This window comes from Uloborus diversus, chromosome 9 (genome assembly GCF_026930045.1).
Source record: "Uloborus diversus isolate 005 chromosome 9, Udiv.v.3.1, whole genome shotgun sequence".
NCBI classification, from domain to species: domain Eukaryota; kingdom Metazoa; phylum Arthropoda; class Arachnida; order Araneae; family Uloboridae; genus Uloborus; species Uloborus diversus.
Window position 1 is genome coordinate 140,852,887 of NC_072739.1, and position 24,934 is coordinate 140,877,820.

At 34.0% G+C, this 24,934-nt stretch overlaps 1 protein-coding gene across 1 annotated transcript in view; it reads right to left on the reverse strand.

Moving 5' to 3' along the window:
- Positions 1 to 24,934, reverse strand: part of LOC129230534 (proteasome subunit beta type-7-like) — a 37,927-nt gene that overhangs the window by 3,897 nt on the left and 9,096 nt on the right. The window contains exons 2-6 of the mRNA XM_054864937.1: positions 24,355 to 24,436; positions 22,449 to 22,546; positions 13,801 to 13,941; positions 9,861 to 10,035; positions 8,065 to 8,216 (exon numbers count right to left, since the gene is read on the reverse strand). Coding sequence (XP_054720912.1) covers positions 8,065 to 8,216; positions 9,861 to 10,035; positions 13,801 to 13,941; positions 22,449 to 22,546; positions 24,355 to 24,436 — 648 coding nt within the window. The remainder of the gene's footprint in view (positions 1 to 8,064; positions 8,217 to 9,860; positions 10,036 to 13,800; positions 13,942 to 22,448; positions 22,547 to 24,354; positions 24,437 to 24,934) is intronic.

A 24,934-nucleotide genomic window follows, 5' to 3' on the forward strand; every position in this document is an offset into this window, starting at 1 on the left:
TTCGAACGTTTTGAGGTGTGCTGAGTCCATTTCGACTATTTTTGGAAAATGTCTGTCTGTCTGTGTGTGTGTATGTATGTGTGTGTGTGTGTCACGTCTGTGTGTGACCAGTTTTTTGTGGCCGCTCTACAGCAAAAACTACCGCATGAAATCGAACGAAATTCGGTACACATATGTGCCCCTATGTGAACTTGTGCCCATTGGTTTTTGGCGCGAATTCCTCCAAGGGGGGTGGAGTAATGGGACGTTTTTTGAGTTACACGTGCTTGCTATTCCTCAGGAAGTAACTGGCGGAATCAAACAAAATTTGGTTCATATGTTGCCCCTACCAGGAACAGGTGCTGATTCAATTTTGGTGTCAATAGCTCAAACGGGGGTTGAGTTATAGAACGTTTTTTGTCGTCAATTGTGACTGCTGTATCTCAGGAAATAACGAACGGAATCAAACAAAAATTTTTTGACAAGTAGGCCCTTAGTGGGTATAAGAGCTGATTTTATTTTGGTGTCAACAGCTAAAAAGGGGGTAGCGCAATCGCCCATTCTTTTTTTCCATTGTGAGTGCCCTATCTCAAGAAGTAATGCTACGTTCTGGTTGAAATTTGGAATATATGTGAAACCATACGTAAACAGGCTTTGGTTCAATTTTGACTCCAATCGCTTCAAGAGGTGTTGATTTTTTTTCTTTTTCTTTTCTTTCTTTCTTTTTTTTTGCGAATAAAAATAGTTTTATTAATGCAACAATAAGAAAGATAAATCGTAATAGATTGTCGTCTGCGTCCGGAACTCCGCACTGTGCTTCGAATCGCTTTATAAGGCATTTCTTTCTTTAAAAATTTCAAAGGAAGAACATTATGAAGAAGAACCGAGAAAAAGTAAGCGCAGAAGAGAAGGCATGTAATTTAAAGACATCAGTAACAAAACCTCGTTAAATACAACGTTGTGATAATTTAATCATCGCTCAACTGTTGGTCGTACATATTTTCAATGCAAACTTAAATATCATTAAAAGTGTGGCTGAGTAGTGACTCGTGAAAAAGCAATAATTGTGCATGTGAAAAAACAGGTTGTGGCAAATACAGTCCTGCCCATGTGAGCATCTGACGGGAAAAAAAGAAACATTAAAGAGATATTTATTGGCACGGATTCGAATTGGCGCCATTCTGATTAACAGCCCGACACCACAACAAACCTAGCAACCTAGCAATGGCGCCTACCTTTTCGAAAGTTATTCATTGAAGGAATGCGTAGTAAAACACAGCAAAAAAGCGTTTTGCCAAAAAAAAAAAATAATAATAATAATAATAAGATCATACTTCTATGTTTTGTCATTACCCAGCATGATACGATTTAAAATTTTTCGTAAAGCATGGAATTTGATTAAAGAATGACGAAGATCTCACGTAGCGATTGAAACAAACATTCTAGAGAAGTAATAAATTACATTGAAAATAAGTGTTTTTATCTTTGAATATTGAACTATTTCACACGGAAGGTTGCTTTAACCGTTACGGCTTAAATGCCCGCACATGTTTCTTTTTAAATCGAACACTTAAAATTCAAAACCAAAACCAGTTGAACTGAGTCCGTTTTTTAAGTGTAATTTTTCGAACGTAGACAAAATGTATTTTTTTTTTTCAGCAGAAAGCAGAGGAGTAGAAAATGATTTCTTACTAATGAAGTTGATAATAATTTTAATGCTTTATATCGTATTTGCGCGAATAAAAAATTAAAGGTTTACTGAGTGAAACTCGTAGCTTTAATTTGGCGTAGTATTTTTTCATTAGTACAAAAGGTTGAACACTGCTATTAGAAACATCTACATTTCACCATACAATGAAAATGTTTTTCTGTACAAAAAGGACTTCCTTTAGGTAAATCTAATACTTTTTTTATGCTTATATTATGCTGAGTGATCTGAATGTAGTCAGAGCTTTAAAAAAAGGAAGAACACCCTTCGATTAACTTATCTTAATGATAACTGTAGCTTGTATAACGGAGTCGAAACACCAAGTAGCATTCCCACTTCATTTATTTTTTTTATGTGTGTATGTTATGAGTACATGTAATGCGTAATACTAATATAAATTTGATATTATGTCGAAGAGCCCAAGCTTGCCCGAAGTTCATATAGTTTATAGCCGAACGCTTTACTGAAAAAAACTTATCAATTTAACCAAACAACTAATTCCAGTGCTTTTAAGCTTTGTTAAAATATAAACACACACACACAGTTTTTTTTTTTTTTTTTGCCGAAAGCGACGTAAAAAATTTCAAAACTGCATTAGAACTTTGCAAAAAAAAAAAAAAAATGCATAAGAACTACAGACTGCATCAAGGTTTTCAAACAGCAAGGGGCGTTTTCGAAAACTTGATTTTTCGACCGTAAGTCTATTTTTCATCATTAGCCAGCCTGATAAGTTTTAAAATGAGAAGGGAACAATATATAAGATAAGATATTGAAGAGAAATGTTTTTATTTTTGAAAATTTTTACAATTCGTTATCGCAGGCAGCTTGAACCGTTATGACTTAGATGGCAGCACATGTTCATCATTTAACAGCAGGGTTAAAATACAAAATAAATTGAACTATGCTCTATTTTAAGCGTAGCTTTTCGAATGTAGTAAAAATGTGATAAGCTATTTTTTTTTTTTTTTTTTTTTTTGCAAAAAGTGGAAAAAATATATATTTTACCCTTCAAATTGAGGTATTATTTTTTTTATTTGTACAAAGAGTCAAAAACTTATTAGAAGAATATATATTTCAATATACGATTTATTATTTTTTTCTGAACAAAAAACAATTCTATTATAGTCTGAAATCTTAAACCTGTTACTTATATTTTCGCTTACATTATGCTTTAATTTTCTTACCAGAACCAAAGCTTTAAAAAAAAACTTACAATTCAGAAGCAATTTAGCACTAAGTCGCGTCAAGTTTTCATAACAGCAAGTAGCATTTCCTTCTCATTTATTCTATTCCCTCATATTTGTTATTCACTTCATTAAGTGTTCATGCAATGCGCGATATTTCTCTAAATTTTTGTTGCAGATTGTCCGGACGTGGGCCCGAACGCTCATTCTCCTGGTTATGAGGAGAACGCTCGCATATTGACCGTTCCCAAGCGGTAATTCTGAAATCCACGCTATGGCTTGGTTTCTTCCATGCTCGATAGATGGCGCCACTACTTTTTCATGATTGTTTTTGCTTTCTTTTTAAAAATGTCTTGTGTCTTTTGAAGTTTTAACCAATAGCTTATCATCCGGCTTTACTTATTCAAATATTAATATTACAAACGATCAAAACGAAAATTTAACTTACAGAGTAAAAGAAATCATTGATGAAAATGCTGCAAATGTAAGTTTAAAATTTTTTTTTCTTTATTTAATTGCAGATAATCCCGAAAAAAAAAGATGTTATTAAAGGGACAGAACAGCCGATTTAAATTATTGGAATTTAAAAAAAAAATGTGAAAATTCATGTGCCTAAAGGTTTAACGTTGTAATTAATAATTTAATCAACGGTCTAATTGATACAACTATATCAATTAGATAACATTATATGCAGTATTCGGGAGGGGGGGAGTACATAGTGTGAAATGTAAGTCAGAACAGCTCTTTTACAAAAGTACTCCAATAGGCTTTCTATTTATTTATTTATTTATTTATTTATTTATTATTATTTTTTTTTTTTTTTGAAAAACACAAAGACACACATATATTTTTGCCAATGATTTTTTTTTTTTGGTGGTGGGGGTGTGTGATCGCTTCCTTCTGGGGGGTGGGACACATTCACCCTTAGTTTTATTTACCCATGTTTTGTAGCATTTTTTAAAATTAATTTTCTTTTTAGTTTGTTCTTTAAGTTTTGTTGTTTTTTCCACCAGTACTTACATGTTCTTTACTTAATTGCTATGTTGGGCCTTTTTTGTTTAAAGATTTTTTAGATTGTATTTGTGTTTTAATAAAAATTGAATTAATTTCTCTTTTGATTGGCTTATACAGATTTAACTTAAATATGCTTGTTAATTTTATACACAGAACTGGTTACAGCAACACAGTGAAGATACAAAAAGTACTTGGCGTGTTGCAACAACATATCCGAAATCAGGGAGATTTAATAAATACAAAATCAGCTATCGCTGTGTGCATGACAGACAGAATAGTTTCTGGGGATGGTCCTTCAAAGCATACAGGATGCACTGCTAAATTGACAATCACAATACAAAGGCAAGTTACTTTCAATTAAATGTATATATAACAGGGTTTGAAATAGGGTTCAATTTCTAGAAGGGGAATGTTCCCCGTTACTTCAGATTCCAGGGGGGATTTTTTGAATTTCAGGGAGAATTTTTATAAGTTCTGAAAATTTGTTTACAATTTTTTTTATAATTCATTTTTATTTCATTTTTCTATTTATTCATTTTTAAATTATAATTTTTTTGGTGTAATATCAGTCCCATTTTCAAATTATTATTTTTTAATTTTGCAATTTTACTTTATTATTTCATTTTCAATAAAATATTTTACAACTAAGTAACATCACATACCCTCAATTATTTTTTTAAATAGAACATTTTCTGGTTCTAATTATCCGAATGGAGTTCGGTCCCGATTGTTTTGAAAAATATTTCTACTGAACAAATACTTTTTTTCTGGCGATCAAAAAGTTAAAGTAAAAAATTGCCTATAATTTTCCAAAACGGACTGTCGTTTCCAGCAGTTTTCGGATCGCATTTCGACCGGCGGATCGGAATTAGTTGATATTGGCGGATCGGAATCGGTTGATGTAACCAGTTCTGTGTATAAAATTAACAAGCATATTTAAGTTAAATCTGTATAAGCCATTCAAAAGAGAAATTAATTCAATTTTTATTGAAACACAAATACAATCTAAATAATCTTTAACCAAAAAAGGCCCAACATAGCAATTTAGTAAAGATCATGTAAGTACTGGTGGAAAAAACAACAAAACTTAAAGAACAAACTAAACAGAAAATTAATTTTAAAAAATGCTACAAAACATGGGTGAATAAAACTAAGGGTGAATGTGTCCCCCCCCCCCCAAAGGAAGCGATCACACCTCCACCACCAAAAAAAAAACATTGGCATATATATATATATATATATATATATATATATATATATATATATATATATATATATATATATATATAATGTGTGTGTGTGTCTTTGTTTTGCAAAAAATAAATAAATAAATAAATAAATAAACTAGAAAGCCTATTGGAGTACTTTTGTAAAAGAGCTGTTCTGACTTACATTTCACCCTATATATGTACTCCCCCCCCCCGAATACTGCATATAATGTTATCTAATTGATATAGTTGTATCAATTAGACCGTTGATTAAATTATTAATCACAACGTTAAACCTTTAGGCACATGAATTTTCACATTTTTTCTTAAATTCCAATAATTTAAATCGGCTGTTCTGTCCCTTTAATAACATCTTTTTTTTTTTTCGGGATTATCCGCAATTAAATTAAGAAAAAAAAAAAATTAAAACTTACATTTGCAGCATTTTCATCAGATTTCTTTTACTCTGTAAGTTAAATTTTCGTTTTGATCGTTTGTAATATTAATATTTGAATAAGTAAAGCCGGATGGTAAGCTATCCATGGTTAAAACTTCAAAAGACACAAGACATTTTTAAAAAGAAAGCAAAAAAGAAAAATCATGAAAAAGTAGTGGCGCCATCTAATGAGCATAAAAGAAACCAAGCCATAGCGTGGATTACAGAATTACCGCTTGGGATCGGTCGATATGCAGAACGCTCTGCCAATCAAGCTATTCAGCTCTGTCGGTCATAGTGCAAGTTAAAGTTATAAGTTTAACCGAAAACCTCATTCTGGTTCTTTAAAACTGGTTTTTCGACTGAAAAAAACAATTTTTAGACCGTGGGTCTATTTTTCGTCAGTAGTCAGCACCATAAGCTTTAAAATAAAGTGTAAATCAAAGAAATCGATCAAGAATTGAGGAAAATCTGGCGTAGAAACCAAAAACAGGCTACAGAAATAATATATAAGGATAAATCGTAATAGATTGTCGTCTGCGTATTTCTCGTGATTTTAATTGTATGGAAATGATCGGAAATATTATCTCAATGATTTAAAATTTTTAACTGTTGCCATCTTATGTTTGTTAATAAATAAAATATTTGTAATTAATTCAAGCAAGGCTTTTGAAATAACTTTCAATTTTCGCTCTTTGCTTTGCTTTTACAATAATTCAGACAGTGGGATGGTCGTCAAGTTTTTGCATGTGTAATTTTGTTTTTGTTAGGAATATTGCTTCCTCGTTATTTGTTGTTTTACGCGACATATTTTGCGTGAAGAAATTGCTGGATAATATTATGCTGTTGCCATTTCTCGCTTGAGCGTAAAGAAATGAAATACTCGCATTTGTTTTTATTATTGAGGCTTTTTGGGTAACTAAAGTATTTTCATTTTCATTTGGGCATTTAAAGTATTTTTATTTTGATTGTGTTTTCGCGATTTTAATATTTAAATAAATCATTTTCCGGAGTGAGGGAGGACTTTCAATAAAATCACCTTTTTCCAATAATACCTGCATTTGTTATCAGTACAAACAGATCTCAAGGTGAAACTTTTGATAAAATTGGCGTATTATTGACTTTCAGTGCTTTTGCATGGACAATCATGTGTGCGAGTAAAATTCGATCATTTGACTGTTGGAAAATTTTATATTTCTAACGGCAACGGTCATGCCTACTTTTACAAAGAATATTGCTTGTACAGAAGTTTTAAGTGTTAAATTTTTAAGTGTATAAAGTTGTTTCGCAGTATCATTTCATTCAGGAAGACTTCCAAAATTGTGATATTGGCGAACTTTATCCATTGGTGTCAAATTTTTGGCACCAATGCTACAGCGAGAAATATATTTATTTTGCATTCGTAAAAAAAAGAGTAGAGAAATGTCTATTTGCAAGGAGCTGACTACGAATGAAGCCCCCCCCCCCTCCGTGACAAGGGGGAAAAAATAAATGACGAGGGACATCAAGCCTTTTTTTTTTATAAGAACGTTTATGAAAACAGTGTGAAATGTGGTAATGGGAAGAGGGGGTATGGTGAAGTGTGAAACTTTGTGGCAAAGGGGTGAGGGAGCAAAAATTTTGAAACGTGCATTAGTCAGTTATGCCCTAACCGTAAACAAATCACAAATACGATTTTTTTAAAAATAAATTGCACTATTATTGCGACGTCCAGTGTTTTTGAATGGACAATTTTTAATGTAGCAAGTAGGATTCGTTCACTTTACTGTTTGAAATTTTATATTTCTAATGGCAGAGGTCAAGGCAGCTTACTCAATAATATTAAATTTTTCAGAAGAAATATTGTTCATAGAAGTCCCGCTTTAAGGTAGGGTCACGAAATAGTAACAGTTTGTGAGAAGGGAGAGCGTGACATGTGACTAAAGGAAGATGGGGTATGGTGAAGTGCAAAACTTTTTGAAAAAAGGGTGAGAGTGTCTAAAATGTTGAAAAGTGTGACATCAGTTATGCACCGTCCTTAACCATAAACATATCACAAAGACGACTTTTTTAAAAATGAACTATTATTGCGACGCCCAGTGTTTTCCAATTGACAGTTGCCACGAGTAGAGTTCGTTCACTTGTTACTTGAAAATTTATATTTCTAATATAAAGCGCTGTCTTTATGACGTTACAAGTGATGTACTTTGGCGAACTGCTCCATTGTCGCGCTAAATATTTACGCTTTGCTGTCAATACGTTTCCAGGTTATGATAATTTGCGATGTGCGCTAATCGCATCAGTTTATGGCATTTCATCGCTTTTGATGCGCTTCTGATAAGTTAAAATAATTTTTAAGAAATATATATTTTAAAATTTTTTTTTCTGGAATATTGGATACATGATAACTCTTTAATTTCAGAAACTACAAACTTGGTTTTGGTAATACACTGTCTGCCAATTAAAAACATTTTTGGTTAGGTATTTCGAAATTCCGACTGAAGGGGTTAATCTCAGGACTTTTTTTAAAAGCACTTGTTTGTTATTAGCACTTACATTTTCCCTTTCTTATTGGGCACTTCAAGTGGCCTAATGAATTTACATCCACTCATGGTGATTACGCATAAGTCAATGTTGCTACCAGACCCCAAGTCAGAAAATATTCCACCAGCAATGGCATCTCTAACGAGCCTCATTCCGTCTTCTAACTGAAAATGAAGAAAGGATGAACACCTCATAAAATATTCTTCATATAGGTAAGAAATAGAAGCAAAAATATTAAAGTAAGAGAATATTCAGTATATTAAAGTAATAACCTGTTCACACCATTATTTATTAATTTTTATTTATCATTTATTATTATTATTATTATTATTATTATTATTATTATTACCATGTTTTGAATCGTGTTACAAAATAAAATTTAAAAAATAACACTCTCTGAAAAGTACATTTAAAGTTCTGAAAGAGCACTTTTGACTTAGGAAGTAACTTTTTGAAAAAGTCTTCAATTTTTTTTTATTAGTGGGGACGTTTTTACAGTCGTTATGTTCCCAAGGACAGGTTCGGCTGCTGATTTTGGAGATGGGTAACGAACAAAAACCACTACGTAGCGATTTTGATTGCAAATTAATATTTTGCTCGAGGTGTGGAAGGTAGATCAACCTCTTCGTGGTGCACCCTGGTCCCGGTAACGTCCTAGACGGCAAATAGGTCTATCACTTTCAGCAGGTAAGCGCGATTACTTTCGTGACGCATTGTGCAAGCAGGGTATTTTACGTCCCTTCAGATTGAAATGGAAAACAGAACTCAGTCTTCGTTGTTCCCCAAAGAATTGGAATGACAGTCTTGAGCAAAAAATGCAGATAAACCATGTGAAAAGACTATCGCGGAGTACAGACTTGCAGATGGCTACGACTGTTTGGTGAGTCACCCACACCGCATTGGCATTTATGACAGCCCATTTTGCCGACTCTGACAGAAAAATGAAATAATGGACAGACACCATCTCAAGAAGTTCTCAGCTCTGTGTGGTGGCTCGGATGTTCAGAGGTATTGGAGTGCCAGACACCTGATAAAGAGAAATTAACCTTTTCTCTTTTACTTTTAATTCCTTTTACAAAAAAGGAAGTATTGTATTCGCGAAAAAATTTTCACTCAAAATTCCGCGTTAATTTCCATATTGCTCTCCCCCAAATTAATGTTGAATTTTTTTTTCAACCCGACCACACGCGCCTAAGAACGTATAAAACCCGAAGTATCCATTTTGACATTCCCCGAGTTAATTACAACGACTTTTCACGTGACGTCCGTATGTACGTATGTATGTATGTGCGTATGTATGTCGCATATTTCAAGAACGGTATGTCCTAGAAAGTTGAAATTTGGTACGTAGACTCCTAGTGGGGTCTAGTTATGCACCTCTCTTTTTGGTTGCATTCGGGTGTTTCTAAATGGGTATTTTGCCCCTTTTTTGGGGGAAATCATTGTTAATTTCGATGTATACTCAAGTGGTGTTATAATTTGCCGGACATTTGGCGATATATCACCAGTCTTTGGTTCGCCAAGTTTTGTCGCCAACTTGGCGACAAATTTGGCGATTTTTTTTAAAAATCTGGTTTCTATTTGACCACTGGTGGTGATATTTAGAGAGTAAACTATTGATTCACATTAAAATTGCCAATAATGGGAAAATGACATTAAAATTGGAGTAAAAGGAAGTCATGTGATGCACACATCTTCTCATTTCTTTTATAATAATATGTTTGTCTTTTTCTCTTGCCATTCGAAATTTAAAAAAAGTTTTTTACTCGCCGTGCAAATTATTTTCACAATGAATTAAATTATCTTACTGGCATATCTCGTTCCCATCTTTTTTCGAGTGTCGCCATCGCCGCTAAACTTCCAGATCCCATGCTCGAATACTGCATCTTGTGTGTGGAACCAGCGGGAGCTATAGAGTACAAGCTGGGTCCGCTCATATCGACCCCGCCTAGGATTCCAGCAACTCCGAGAAAACCATGGTACCTAAAGAAGGAAGGATGCGAAGAAAAACACGGCAAATAAAAAATATTGAATTGGTAAGTTTATTCTAGAATTGATACTGACAAACAAATAATTTTTTCCATGGAATTTTTAACAAATTTTAATAACCCTATCTTCTAGGAGTGGAAAGGAGTTGGGAGGGGGGAGGGGGGATTCTTGGGACGTCTATTCATGATGAATCTGAAAAATTCAATCACAGCAAAGCATTAAATGTCGCCTATCAAAGTATAAAAATCGTTTTCAATGCGATTGACGATGCATGCGCACAGATATATTTCCAACACAAGAAAATCGCCGATCTAGGTATGACGAGTGAAAATTGCTTCAACTTTTGAACGGAGCAATTGCCTGTTTGGGGATATTTTGATAGTTGAAATGGAAACCCTAACTTCAGTGGATGAACCCTAAACTCCAGTAAATAGCGTTCATTGTTGACCACTCTTCATTCTCCTCAAATAACAATCTTACCAGTAAAACAGTTACGTTATTGGATCCAGTCAAAATAAAGCATTTCCCTGCATGTCAAAAATTACCAAAAAATATTATCAAATTATCATGCCGTGGAGCGAGTTCTATTGTTGAGGACGTCAGGAGCGTTACTCAATCATTTGCTATTATATATATGAAGATTAGTCAATGAGCAAATACAAACCAAATTAAAACAAAAACAATTTTTGCGTTTGTTGCCATATGATTGTTATTGCTCATTATTTCATTGTTTGTTTTACTTTATTTCTTTCCCTTAAAATAATGTCTCGTCCCGTAAAATATTGTCATCAGTTAGAATACGGGACTTTAGCCGTCCCGTATGGAAGTTCCCCCGGACGCGGGACAATTTTTCAAAATACGGGACTGTCAGTTGAAATCCGGGACGTCTGGCAACCCTGCTTTACACTTACATTTTAAAAACTGCTGTTTTCGCAACAAAATTATATATACCTTATCCCGAAAACAGCGAGATAGAATCCTCGAATACCACGTGACGAAGGAAGAGTCAGGTGCCTTCTCGTGGAAAACGGACAATACTTACTTTAGTTATTTTGGGAAACTTCAATTATTGTGGCTTCGTGGTGCGATTTAAAATGTTACCAAATTTGCAGTAATCGTTTTGGGATACCTTGGATAATGCTCTCCCTCTCTACTTCGAAACATGGTCTGTTACTAGTTTTCGTCAAAGAGATATTGTCGTCAAAGGTTGGGATACTTTTGGTGACCATAAAATGACGCTAAAAATGTTTATCCGAAATGTTTCCAAACTAAGTAAAATTTGGCAATTGTTGGAAATGGTGCAAAACGACAAATTTATGGAAGTTTTTGTGCTGTTTAAGAACTTGCTTATTTGAGGTGGCGAATTGTTTTACAGGTTATATAACAAAAGTTTTAAAAATTCTTTTAATGGCAATATTTTGGTTACCGAAAAACAATATTAAATGGTCTCTGGCTTCAAAAACAGCGACAGTTGAAAAAATTTCCAAAGGCCTCAGCCATTGAATTATTTTTTTTTTAAATTAATTTTAGGGAGAGAGATAAGAACTTCTAAAAGCATGTTTCCTTTTATAGGGGGTCCAGATTTCGGGAAGGACAAGAGCCCTTTTCGCCCTTGTATTCTTGCACGACGTTTCGATGCAGATGATATGGTATACTTATGGAGAGAAAAAACTACAAAATACATACACTGTGTGATGTGTGTGTGTAGGTGCAGTCTCTGCATTCTTTCATAATCATTCCAAAATCCTTGGAGAGGGAGCAATTGATCCAACCCCTTACCTTTGCCTATTCCCCCCTAAAGATGGGCTAAAAAGGCAGTTAAAAATGAATACGATCAAATTTAGGATATTATAACCTAAAATTATAGCAAAGTGATAGTTGTTTATGCTAAAAAATATAATAGTTCGTTCGCTAATGGATTTTAAACTCACATTCGAACCTAAATCAGCTGCTTTATGAGAGGAAAACGCTGGTGGCGTCATCTATTGGGATAAAATATCTTATTCTTTAATCTTGAAACTACTATTTACATTGAGAGCTGCCAAAATCTTTTCAACCGCAGATTCAAGGTTGTCATTTATGGATTTGGGGGGGGGGGGGGGGTAACACGTAAAAATCATTGTTTAGCTATTGTTGTTATTTTGATAGTTTCTTGCTTCTCTTTTGAAATGAATCATAACTTATAAAATATATACTAGTATTTTCAAATGTGATTAAAAAACGTGGTACAATCTTGCATGTTTGCGTTATAACCACCCATTTTGTTAGGATGATAGGCAGGGACATAGCTAAGGAGGGGGATAGGGGAAAAATCATCCTTCGAAACTCAGAAATGTTTCATTTTGGCCAAAGAAAAGACTAAAATTAACCATATCACCCCTCCAAAATTTACTAATAGGGTAGACTGACCAGTGAATGAACACTTAAGCACAATTTCATTTTAAAAAATCCTAGTAATTTTAAATACTGTACTATTCAGATCATGATATTTAAAACAATTAAATTGATCTAGGTATATATAAAAAAATTGAGGGAACTTAAATGATACCGCTTCCGACTTTTTTAGCTGTTTAAAGAAAAAATGGCACAATGACCCAGTGAATGAACATGATAAACTTTGATTTAAAAAGAAAATTAGTTTCTCTGAGATCTATCTATCTACCTATCTATATCTCTCTGTACATCTATCTATCTGCCTATCTATATCTATCTATACATATATTTCTCTAGATAGATAAGTAGGTAGATAGGTACATAATATATATATATATATATATATATATATATATATATATATATATATATATATATATATATATATATATATATATATATATATATATATATATATATATATATATAGAGAGAGAGAGAGAGAGAGAGTAAGATAGATAGATTAGATAGAGAGGTAGAGATATGGATAGATTATCATTAAATAAAAATGTAATGTATTGTAATATGATGTAAAATAATTAAAGAAAGCAGGAAAAAAAAAACAATAATATGCTAAAAAGTGTATTGCTTGCTGAGAAAAAAATGTATAAAATGAATTATTAAATAAACACATAAAACTGTCTGCATTACGAAAAAGGAGAAAAAATAAAAATACCTTAAAGAAACTTAAAATTTCTTTTTAAATCAAAAGAAATTTTGTCAGTGTTCATTCACTGGATTTTAGTAATTTTTTCGTAACTGGCGTATCAGGTAGAGGAGTGTTCAGTGTCTGAACACTCCTCTATTTGAAAAACTACGCATTATGCATTAAATAAACAACTTAAATACTCATTAATAATTTATCTTTTGCAGAATTAAAAATAAAATAAATAAATACAATTAATATTTATCAAAATAGTTGCATACACGAAACCAGACTTATAATTTTGGCAGAGAAAAAGAGTGATGCACAATCGTAAACATTTTATGTTTTTTTTTTTTTCAGGAAAAAAATACGTGACTAAAGTTACCAATCAGGTGTCAGATAGCTTAGAATGTCAATGAAGAAAGCTATTGCAGTCAATTTATCTGGAAAAAATCCTTTGTAAGCTTATTTTTTAAAAATATTACGAATTTGTTCATTCACTGGGTAGTGTTCAGCCACTGGTCAGTCTACCCTATTCCACTCCGAATTCTTTTTTCTTGTCACTGACGACAGGTGTCGTCGTTGCAACGAATGTTGACTATATTAAAAATTATTCTCCTTAACAGTCGTTTTCAAAGGTTAATATTATGTTGATTGTGTGTTTAGTTGTAAACGCTTACTTAAAAAGGTGCTGTTTCAGTAGTCTATTGGCAGTCATTACAGGACAGATTCTTCCAGTTGTCAAACAATGAAGTTTTATTTGAGCAGCAATCATTCTTGTCACTACATCCGTATCGGCTGCTGTTCCAGCTCCACAACAACTAAAACATCCAACTGCTTATTTAGCAATCACTAACAGCTCATTATTATGATCAAATTTAATGTTTAAAGATGCTGAAATATTTTCAAATTCTAAACATAGCTCATTAAAAATGTTTTGAATAAATAATGTTTTCCCCCTCCATCTCCCATCATAAATAAATAAATAAATAAATAAATAAAATTAATTAATTAATTAATAAGTAAATAAAATTAAAATAATAATAATAATAATAAAAAGACACTGTGGTGTAATCAACATTAGAATCCGTTCTTTTATTTAGTTTCAAATTCGCGCAAGCTTTTTGAAAATCCAAAATGGCTAATCTTCAGCTGATGCGTCGGCTCTTATATATGGGTCATTCCGACGAAAATGGTACATTTCATGCCCAGCACTTTTGGATTTTTTACAGAAAATTTGATAGTTAATATGAATTAATCATATTTTTTTCTTTATTCTTCATGCAATTTTGTATCATGAGGTTTTTTTGTTTTTAATATTTTGATTTAGGAATTTTTTTAAAAAAGATTATGTTAGTCAAAAAGGCAAAATATTAATGTTCCAGCTTTAAAACAGTGACAGTTAAAAAGTGATTTAAGTAATTGCTTAGATGCAATAACAAAAAAAAAAAAAAAAAAATCCAATTATATTGCAACACCTTTATTGTAACAATTTAAACAATAATTTTTTTTAGAAAAATATTTTTTCAGTGAAAATGCAGGGAATTTACAATTGTCCCTACAGTTTACAAATTTTGAAATGTCCACTCTGTTACAATCATTAAAGAATAAAAAAATATTTTTACAAAAAGACTAGCAATACTTTTGAGATGACCAGATGGTAAACTCCATGTTTAGCTAACCCTAGTGGATTTAACAATCAACAAGCAAGGAAAGACTCATTCTTTGTCTCTGATAGTAAATTTGAGTAACAAAATGTCCACTATGTAACATTAATTTTGCTAATTAAAATTTAAAAATAAAATCTAAATTGCATATAAAGTAGTAATTTTAGAGTTACTCTTTGCTTTAGTATTACTATTTTAACTGTTACTTTATGTTTAGGTTTAGAAAAAAAAATAACTACTTGTTTGTCCACTCTGTTACATGTCCACTCTGTTACACTTCTTATCTTTACAGAGTGGACAATATTTATGGAAATAGTAAACAAGTCCCATATGTTGTTGATGTTTTTCAAAAAGTGTAGTTTAACAAATTTATAGAAAAATTGAATTAAATACAAAATTTTAAAAACTGAAACATTGTCTATTTTCTCTGATTAAACATACAGATTACTTCTATCTTGAATAAGTGTCCACTCTGTTACAGGTATGTCCACTCTGTTACAGGAATATTTTAACTGATTTGTTTGTAATTTTTTTTTATATTTAATTTAAAGGTTAATTTGCATAGAACTACACAATTACTAACTAGAATACTCCGATTTCAAGTCTTTTTTCAAGTTTGTTTCATATAATAATTTAAATTTTGCAAATGATTTTTTAAATTTTTGTATTTTTGAGTAAGATAATTAGCAATAAAACTTAAATGTGCCTTTTACAATGACATTTTAAGCATTTGTATGAAAGATATGTTCCATTTGTTTATATTAAACAAAAAAAAAATAATAATAATTGAAAATTTTGAATTTGTTGTTTTTTTTAAATGTGTAACAGAGTGGACAAAATCTTTCATTTCTGATAAAAGAACAGAGAAAATTGGATATTAATACCAAGTTGAGCTAATTAATTATTACAGTTCAGATAAATTAAACCCTTTTGCCATTATTTGACATTAATTTTTGTTGGATTAGATGACTTTGAAAAAAAAAAAAGTTTTGAAAACTGAAATGTACCATGTTCACCGGAATGCCACGGAAATATAAGTTCGTTGCTTGAGGCACCTGGGGCCCTGCCCCTTATCCTCTGGTGTGGTATGTTGATAGTTCCCCGGTTGGGGCCATGGCTTTATTTTCTCGCAGAAGATGGTTGCGTGGATGTACGAGAGATGTGGCTTCCTCTAACGGGAGTACCATAATGGTTAGCCGAAGGCTCTTCAAAGTAAATTTCAACTAAAGTTCTTCTTTATTTAAAAAAGTTTAAGTATTATTTTTTTTTCGCTTCCTACATATTTTTTTAAAGTTTTATACTTTTTTTTCCCCGTGGGGGATTTCTAGGCTATTTGAATGAATAAAAATAAAAAAAAATTAAGACAATGATAAAATGTTGATAAGAAATTTAAAAAGAAAATAGTGAAATGAAAATAGATAGGAGCATGCTCCCAGCCAGAGTGTAGCACAATAACTAGAGTCGAAACGAGGTATGAACCCGATAAGGGATTCACTCACCCCGTTTCGAAATTGAAACTAAGCTAGCAGAGCGCGAGGCCTGCGAGAATTTGCCGGATCCAATGGATCGTAATTTGGAAGGATGTTAAGTAGTGGATTGCCAACACGGGGGATGTTGTAGTGAAATCTCTTGGCGAGCTTTTTGCAAAAGTTGTGGAGTGTCGGGGATGCCAACCTCTTCCACCAGCTTGTCCGTACGGACGTACCAGGGAGGGTCGCACGCCGCTCGAACCATCACTCTCTGCAAGTTTCTCAACTCTGTTAAAGTTAGAGATTGCAGAAGTCGCCCATATGGGCGCTCCATAGGTAATAATGGGTCTTAGGCAGGACTTATAAATGAGCAGTTTTATTATCCGTTGATAAAACGCTTTTTTTGTGCAGGAGACAATTTAGTGGTTTTTTGGAAGTGAGGTACTTCTTGCGTACCTCTTCAATGTGAGGTCGCCAGGTTAAATTACGGTCGAACGTTATGCCTAAATATTTCGCCCGCTGAGACCAATCAATCGGGTCGGTATAAAGATGCAGTTTAATAGGAGGGAGCTCAGTTGTTCTTGTAAAAAAGCAGGTAGCTATACTTTTTGTTGGCATTAACTTTGATTTTCCAAGTCCTTAGCCAGATATCTAGATGTGTTAAGTGGTTTTGAATTGCTGAAAAGGCTTGATAAACCGGAATGACCCATATAGGAGCCTTAGTTTCGGTTAGTGAACTTTCAGCCAATCGGGCGTTGGTTTCGGTTGAGTTTCTCATCATTGGTCATGGAACCGCTTCTCGCTAGTTTTTGGCTGGTGCAATCTTTTGTTCCAGAAACTTCCATGAAAAGTTTATATAGAGAGGGTGAAGCGCGTTTTTAAGGAGATTTTGATTTTTAGGGAATATATTGATTTGAGATTTTGTGATTCTGCGTGTATGCGTAAGCAAAAGGTTTTTGACCCGACGGCTTCGCAGTGTCATGGCTATGAGGAGGCCGATGTATTTTCGTACGCGGCGAACCAGCCACCACCCGCCCAATTTGTGTGCTAGATGAAAGATTTGTGTGCTCCCCACTGAATTAATATTTGTTGGTTTTGTGTGCGGTCTCTACCAGATCTTACGTGTCGCCAAGTATGTGTATTTGTAAGTGCTGTGCTCACAGAACTGATTTTCGTAGAAAATGCCTCCAATGAACAAAGTATCAATCTTTAAAGTTTATTTCTTGTTCCTGGATTCGTCATTTCTTGCGTGAAATTATTCTTGTTTCGGACTATCCCGCTTTTCAGTTGCCGTGAGTATAAAAATCTTGGGTTTAATATATTTACGTGCCGACTATCTTAAAGTGTAGTTTGTGTTGTTTAGAATTGAATGTATCTGAATTTCGGGTTGGTTCCTCAAATGTTGGTATTTCTTCTGAATATGCAAAGTGTTTGACCTTTTAGAAGCTCATATTTTTATTCGCAGTGATCCAACGTTGTCGCGGCGTTGTTTCACGGGTTCTTGGGTTATTTTGCGATGCAATTTCTTCATCTAACACAGGACGCAGCATGTATTAAAAATATCTTGATCATTGAGCCTGGCTTGAGATTAAGAATAAACATAATTTCGTTGACTTGAATTTTCCCAATTCCGTAAAGGAGTACCCCGACTCCCTCAAAACCTCTTTGACAAGAGAAATACCACTTGTAAATCATATCATTTGTGTTCGGTGCATTAGCAGATTTATTATCTCTTAGCCTATTCACAAAATCGTTTCCCTCCTCTCGGGGGAGGGGGGGGGGGTTACGCGACACACCCTACTAGATGTGTTTCTTGTTTCTACAAATGGAATGGAATGGAAATGGAGAAGAAATTCGCTCGTTATATTATGACTGGTAGTTTTCTAGATTAGGTAAGGCATATCCATTAAAAAGGAAACGGTGATCAGAATGCGGTAATAAAGATGACATCGTTATTACGCCCAATTTGCGCCCGTACACTTATCCCAAATATTATATATTAACAGCTTATAACGAAATGGTATTTTTATCAATCTTCAATGGTATTAATCTTCAATGGCGGGAATTAGTAATCTGAAAGTTTTGTTCCTTGATGAAGTTTTGCTGCTAAGGTCACATATATAGGTGTTTTTCCTGAAAAAAACGGGATTTTGCCCCAAAATCCCCGTTTTTTAATGTAAAATCAGCTTGAGTTAAGCCTTGAATGAACACAGACGATTTGTAACCACGACGACGAAAATTAATCTTTTTCAATAAATATTTAGAAACAACGAGCTAGGCTTATGCTCGTCGTCATGGTGATCGAATAAGTCAGACCAGCGTCAACCACGGTCAAGTGAGAATAGTAAACAATTCGTGATTGCTCGAAAAAAAAAAAATTTGGGGGGGGGGGGGGGGAGTTTTTTTAAGAAAACGATTCATTATTCACATAATGAAACACCCTTTTTTTAGGGTGTTGAAATCAAGTTTAAAGAAATAAGCTTTTTATCATTTGCCATTTGATTTTTTAATTTTTATTTTTCTTTCCTCATAGCGTAATTTTTTGCATGCCGAACGAGATCAGGGGAAGGTAATATGGTACACCATTTACACGTGTATAAATATGCCATCGTTGATTAATTTCAATAAACTTCTTTTTTTTTGAAAAAACTCTATACTCCATATACGCCGTATACTATCAAACATTTTTTAGAAATATAGCGCATACCCTCAAGCTTCATAAATTTTCATATTATGACATACTATGTATATGATCACATACACAATGTGATCGTAATGGATTGCTGGGAGTATACCCTCAGAAAAATTGATATGAACATCACTGCACGTAAGAAATACTGCACTTCAATGTAGTTGTTTGCAAAACTGCTTCTATTCGTTTTTGTACCCAATATTGGAAGTGAAAAAGGGTCTCGACTAACGGCTATAAACGGGTCGGCGGAAAGGCGGATACCTAAAATTGACGGAAAAAAGGGAGGTTTATATTAATGAAGAAGTAAAAAAATGCTAAAATAACTTTACGAGTTAATTTAATGCATTGATTTATTTACAGAGATCATAAATCTGAGAGTTCAGGATGAGTGAAAAAAACTCGGGATCTTCATCTGTTTTCCTGATGTAGATATCTCTCTTCTTTGCTGTCAAGTTTCGTCATTTCTCAAGCATCATAATGTCGACAACCCTGACTTTTTCTAGCTGCGTAATGGCTTCTCCAAAAAAATGTAACCCCTTTTTCGTGAGTTACTTTGGGCTCAACAATCTCCTCAGGTTCTTCGATTTCTTCAGCATCATCGCTATTAACAAGAGTGACAATTTCTTCCGAGGTGACTTCATACTCGACAATCCTTCAAAGCTACTTTCATGCTCATGTGCAAAAGATATATAAATATTACATGCAAAATCACATTTGACAGGTGACTTAATTCAGCTGGAGTAACACTAGATCCGAAATTTTGGAACAATTAACCAATTTAATGTCCATGTCTGGCTGGCGATAAACACTGTACTAAAGGTGTGACTTTGATGAAGGGAAGGTTTAAGGTATAATTCTGATGTTTAAGTTTAAGTACGTAGCGTTTTTTTTTTTCTTTTTTTTGAGCAATCACATTACTTATTGTTCTCATTTGACTGTTTTGATGTCCTATGATTTTATTCCCCCCCCCCCTCCCTCTGCAGCATCACCGTCGGCCGGCCCCTCCCGATGCTGCTCCTCTAGCGAGCAGCGTCTCCAGGTTGCGTTCATATCCTACACACACACACGCACGCATAGATACACACACCTACACACACTCATGCCTGAACACAGACACAAACACACACACACACTCATGCCTGAACACAGACACAAACCACACACACACACTCATGCCTGAACAGAGACACAAACACACACACACACACACACACACACACACAAACACACGCATACATACACATCTACACACACATGCCCACACACAGACACAAACACACACGTATACTTACACACACTCATGCCAGGACACAAGCACATACGCCTACATACACACACACACTCGTGATTGCGAGAAACATAATTTGAATTGAAGATGTCAAAAATCAAATTATTATTATTATTATTATTATTATTATTATTATTATTATTTGCTTGAAAGTTATCTCTGAAGATGGTTGTGGAATTGGAGGTTTAACCCATTGAAAAAGTTCGAACGTTAAGTTTTATTTGTTGTTATGAAGCCCCGCCACCCTTCTGGCCCATTCCCTGTTTTGCTTTATCTCTGAATTGATCCTGTAATTCTTTTTTACATTGGGAGTAGGTTGTTATTGAAGAATATCCAGCTTTCCTGTCTGTTATTTGACTTCTGACTTTTTTCGGAGATAGTGATAAATCAGTAGGAAAGCACATTTTTTGACTTAAACGAATCAGGGACAACCACGCTGGGACTCTTGAAAGAACAGGTTGGAGACTGCGGAATACTAGGTATTTCATAATACCCGACCGGACATCTTGGAAAAGGAATCTTTTAACGATAGACAAAGCAATGTAAGCTAAAAAACGACTACTGTACAATAAATTGCAACTCATTTGGTGTATATTATGATTGATATCGATGTTTCATTCCCATTTGTTCTAGTAGATTAAAATGTTTGAAAACTTGTTTGAATTCTCTCGAAAATCATAATACATTTTGTTCTCTAGAGAGTAGTATAACAACAAGCGGTCAAATGTCACTGCACTATATAATGAGTGTCCTTTTTGAGTACTTTATGCTATTCCCACGTGATATAGGCTAAAAACGGATCTAAAACCTTGGTATTGCATATTGCCCGACCATTCCATAATACCCTCACCTCATCTAATGGTTATACGTAACCATGTGTAGTTTTATGATGCCAAAATTTGAAAGCTAAAAGTGTTTATAGTAAACACCGAGAGTATAGCTGTGGTACAGTGAGATGGCTGATGAAATGGGAGCAGAAACAGAGCACTTTATTTTGTAATAGGTAGGATCAGCTAAGACGAGCCAGCAGTTAAGTTTTTACTGCTCGCGTGATCTCGCGATTATATACCTACCACAAAATGAGGTGTTCCCTTTCGACTTCCAGTTAATCCATCATCTCTCAGTGGTCAAACTTCACGAGCCTTTTTTTTTCAGATACTTTCCAGAATAGTGAAGTAAAAAAGGCAAAGTAAAGCAATGTATTAACAATTTTACACACTAATTTGAGCAAGTTGTGCACATGAACTCTTGTTCCTTCTTTAAAATTAAAAAGTATTATGAAAACGTTTGTGATGAAATTAGCGGAATTATACAACTGTAAAGTGATTTCGGGAAAAAAACCTCATTACGTGATAGCAGTTAACGAAACGAAAACACAGATTCAGCGCGAGTCCTCATATACCATCCCATTTTTTTTTTTTAAACTTCAGGCAGCAAACAAAAGTTAAACTCGCTAACTACAGTTATCAATGCTTAGAGTTAACGCGCGTTGGGGAAATACATTACGATCATCTCTTGAAATATGCAACGCGCGTTAATTTCAACGTAGTTTCAATGCGACCGCAGTGGTTTATAATGTTGTTTGCTAACGCAGCCCACTTGCAGAATTAACGCACGTTAAAGTCGATCGGTCCGTGTTTCCCTTAAGTCCTGGGTTCCTAGGAGCGAATCGTCGATCTTCGACGTCGCTCCTCGCCGTGACGCAGAAATAAAAGTCAAGTGGATTCCGGCGTAGGCCGTTCACGACATCGATTTAGCTCGTGCACGCATGCGTAGAAGAATCAAGTTTTCTCCTCGACGAGAAGCGACTCCGACGATCGGCGAGTTGACTCCTTGGAAATCAAGGCTTTACACGCTTTAGCTCTGCGATTGCGCTGCGATGAAACCATCAGTGGTTAGCATCGATTGCAACGTAGCACTGTCGTGCATTGGAGTTGCGTTGAAATTAACGCTCATCGCATGCAAACGGGCCTTTAATACAAGAGCGCAGTTTTTTGTTTCAATCCAATATGTCTTAAATGTTCGCAGATCATTCAAGTAAAAGCAATTGTTTCAGACTGAAAAGAGGATCAAAACTTTTATCTTCGCTACATAAGACATTTCCATTTTCAAGAACACCTTTTTAAGGCAAAAAATGCACTAGAAATTAAGGAAAGCAGAAATAAGAACATGAAGGAAAAATAAATAGTAAACTTTTAATAGAATTACTTACTATATATTGTCTGCGATGAAATGGATCTTTAGACAGTTTTTATCACTAACGATTGTATCTGTAGTTGCTCTAGTATCAGCTCCCAGAATAACTCCATCCTGCCATGGGGGGTTTAATATCGATCAGTAAAATATAAATTAACTATGTAAATACTGTAAAACCTAAACTATAATACTGCCGTAGGCAGGTAAACGGCAGTATCTGCAAAAATGAGTTTTCGAGATGTTTGAAGAAATGTATGTTGGACTGCATGCTAACAATAGGGAAATTTTGGAATTAGACGATTTTCTCATGCCTTTTTTTTCAGCGGAAACCAAATAAACAAGTTTGTAAAATAAAGCTGACGTACTGTAAAGGAAAAAAAAATAAAAAATAAAAAGAAGAAAAGAAAAAAAGAAAAAAAGTGCAGTTACTGCCCTTTACCTCCGCACGGCAGAATAAACTTTTGTTTTGATTTGATTGGCTCTTCAAAAGAGATTTAACGAGTTTCTGTTCATGCTATACATACATTTCCAAACTTTGCTTATGCCAGGGGTTCCCAAAGTGGGTTCATCGGCTCCCTGGGGCTCCGTAGTGAGAGGTCAGAGGTGCAAAGTGTGCACGGTATCTATATATGAGTACAATAGAGACAAGACAAGGGTACCGCGAAATATTCTAATTCTTCATAGGGCGCCACGAATCGGAAAAGCATGGCAACCCTTGACTTATGTGATTTTATAACTATGTATTGGCCAAACACTGATTTGTCTTTTTTTCAGAATTACAGACACAAAAAATTAATGAAGTTATAAAACACTCGAAGTACCTTTCGCTTCAGAGCGTTGTCGTGCTGCAGTCATTTGAAAAATTAATAGAGGACGATCTTCAATCAAATTTCGCATAGAAAAATTGAATTTATCCTTGAATTTGAAAAAGAATGAAACGCTATTTATTTCGTTTTATGCGTTTTCATCGCGCCACTTTATGTTCATTACAGCACGCAAATAATTAATCCGTCAAGACAGCTTTTTGAATTTGAATTTACTTACTCTTGGTCTTAAAACAGAATATTTTTTCCGTCAGATGTGATTTTTCTCTAGGTTCAACTTAATCCACTGTTCAGCTAACCTTCTATTTTTTAACTTCATGAAGACGAATAATAAATGAGTGAAGACCTTCATTAGTGGGGTAACACATTAATGAAGAATCTTATAAAAAATGATGTTTAAGGTTATCGCGTCTATCTGAAGTTGTTTAACTGGAAGGTTTTGGAGGAAGACATTTCGACGACAATAAATACTGGTAAATGGTTCTCGTGATGGTACATAATTTATATCAACGAATGAAGTAGCCTTGGCCTGAGGAACTCTAATCGAAATTTGATTAGATCTAAAATTTGAGGTTCTTAATATCGTTCATCTTTAATCAAAGAGATTGGATGATAAAGCAGATACTTTTATAGTTTTTGCTGTAATCATCCAGTTCATTCATGAATTATGTCATTTTGCGATGTTATATCCTTCAGTTAAAAATTCAGACATCAAAAGTAATTTCAACACTTTTTTTTGGGACTTACCGCTATTGTATTTTTTTATGTAATACTTTATTTCGGCATCAGATTACGTTTCACTTTTATCACTCTCGTGTCTGGAATTATAAGTTTTCCATCCCTGTACTAGCATAGTTATTACTAATAAATTGTATCTCCTTCGTAAATTTGGTAAAATAATATTAAATATTTTATAGAAAATATTTAATGTTAAGCTTTTGAAATATTAAAAGTAAATAATCAAATACAAAATAAAAAAATAACTCAAAAAATTAAACAACAAATAAATGAATAAAGAAATAAAGATGTTAAATCATGAAACTCTAATAAATACACTGTTTTTTATTTTTGGATTATAACATAACAAATAAACGTAACCTTGAAGATTATTCCAACAATCGTTGTTCCAGTTTTCGTGAGCTTTGGCCCAGGAACGCCCTTCGTCTCCAAGTAGGCGTTCCTGAAAATATATCAAACTATGATCTTCACTTCAAAAAAATAGACAGTAAAATTTCTGAACAAGTCTCACATCCACCATTCCAGATGATTTTAAGTTTAAGGTTTTCAGAAAAGCCGAAAACTAAATTAAATGATTATCCAATGATGCATTTTTTGAAAAAAAAAAAAAAAAAAAAAAAAAAAAAAAAAAACGTGTTGCAGGGGAAAGTAGCAAGGACCCTCAGGCGAACAATTCCGCTCGCCAAAGAACCCTTACAGATATATAATAGCGAATGATCGAGTGACGTTCTTGACGTCACCAACAATGAAACTCGCACCACGAAATGATAATTTAATAATGTGTATTGGTAACGTTTGACATGCAGGGAAATGCTTTATTTTGACAAGGCTGAACTGGATCCGTTAACTTAACTCTTTTACTGGTAAGCAGGGCCGGTTCTAGAAGTTCTGCCGCCCTAGGCAATATTGACAAGTACCGCCCCCCTCCCCAATGAATAAT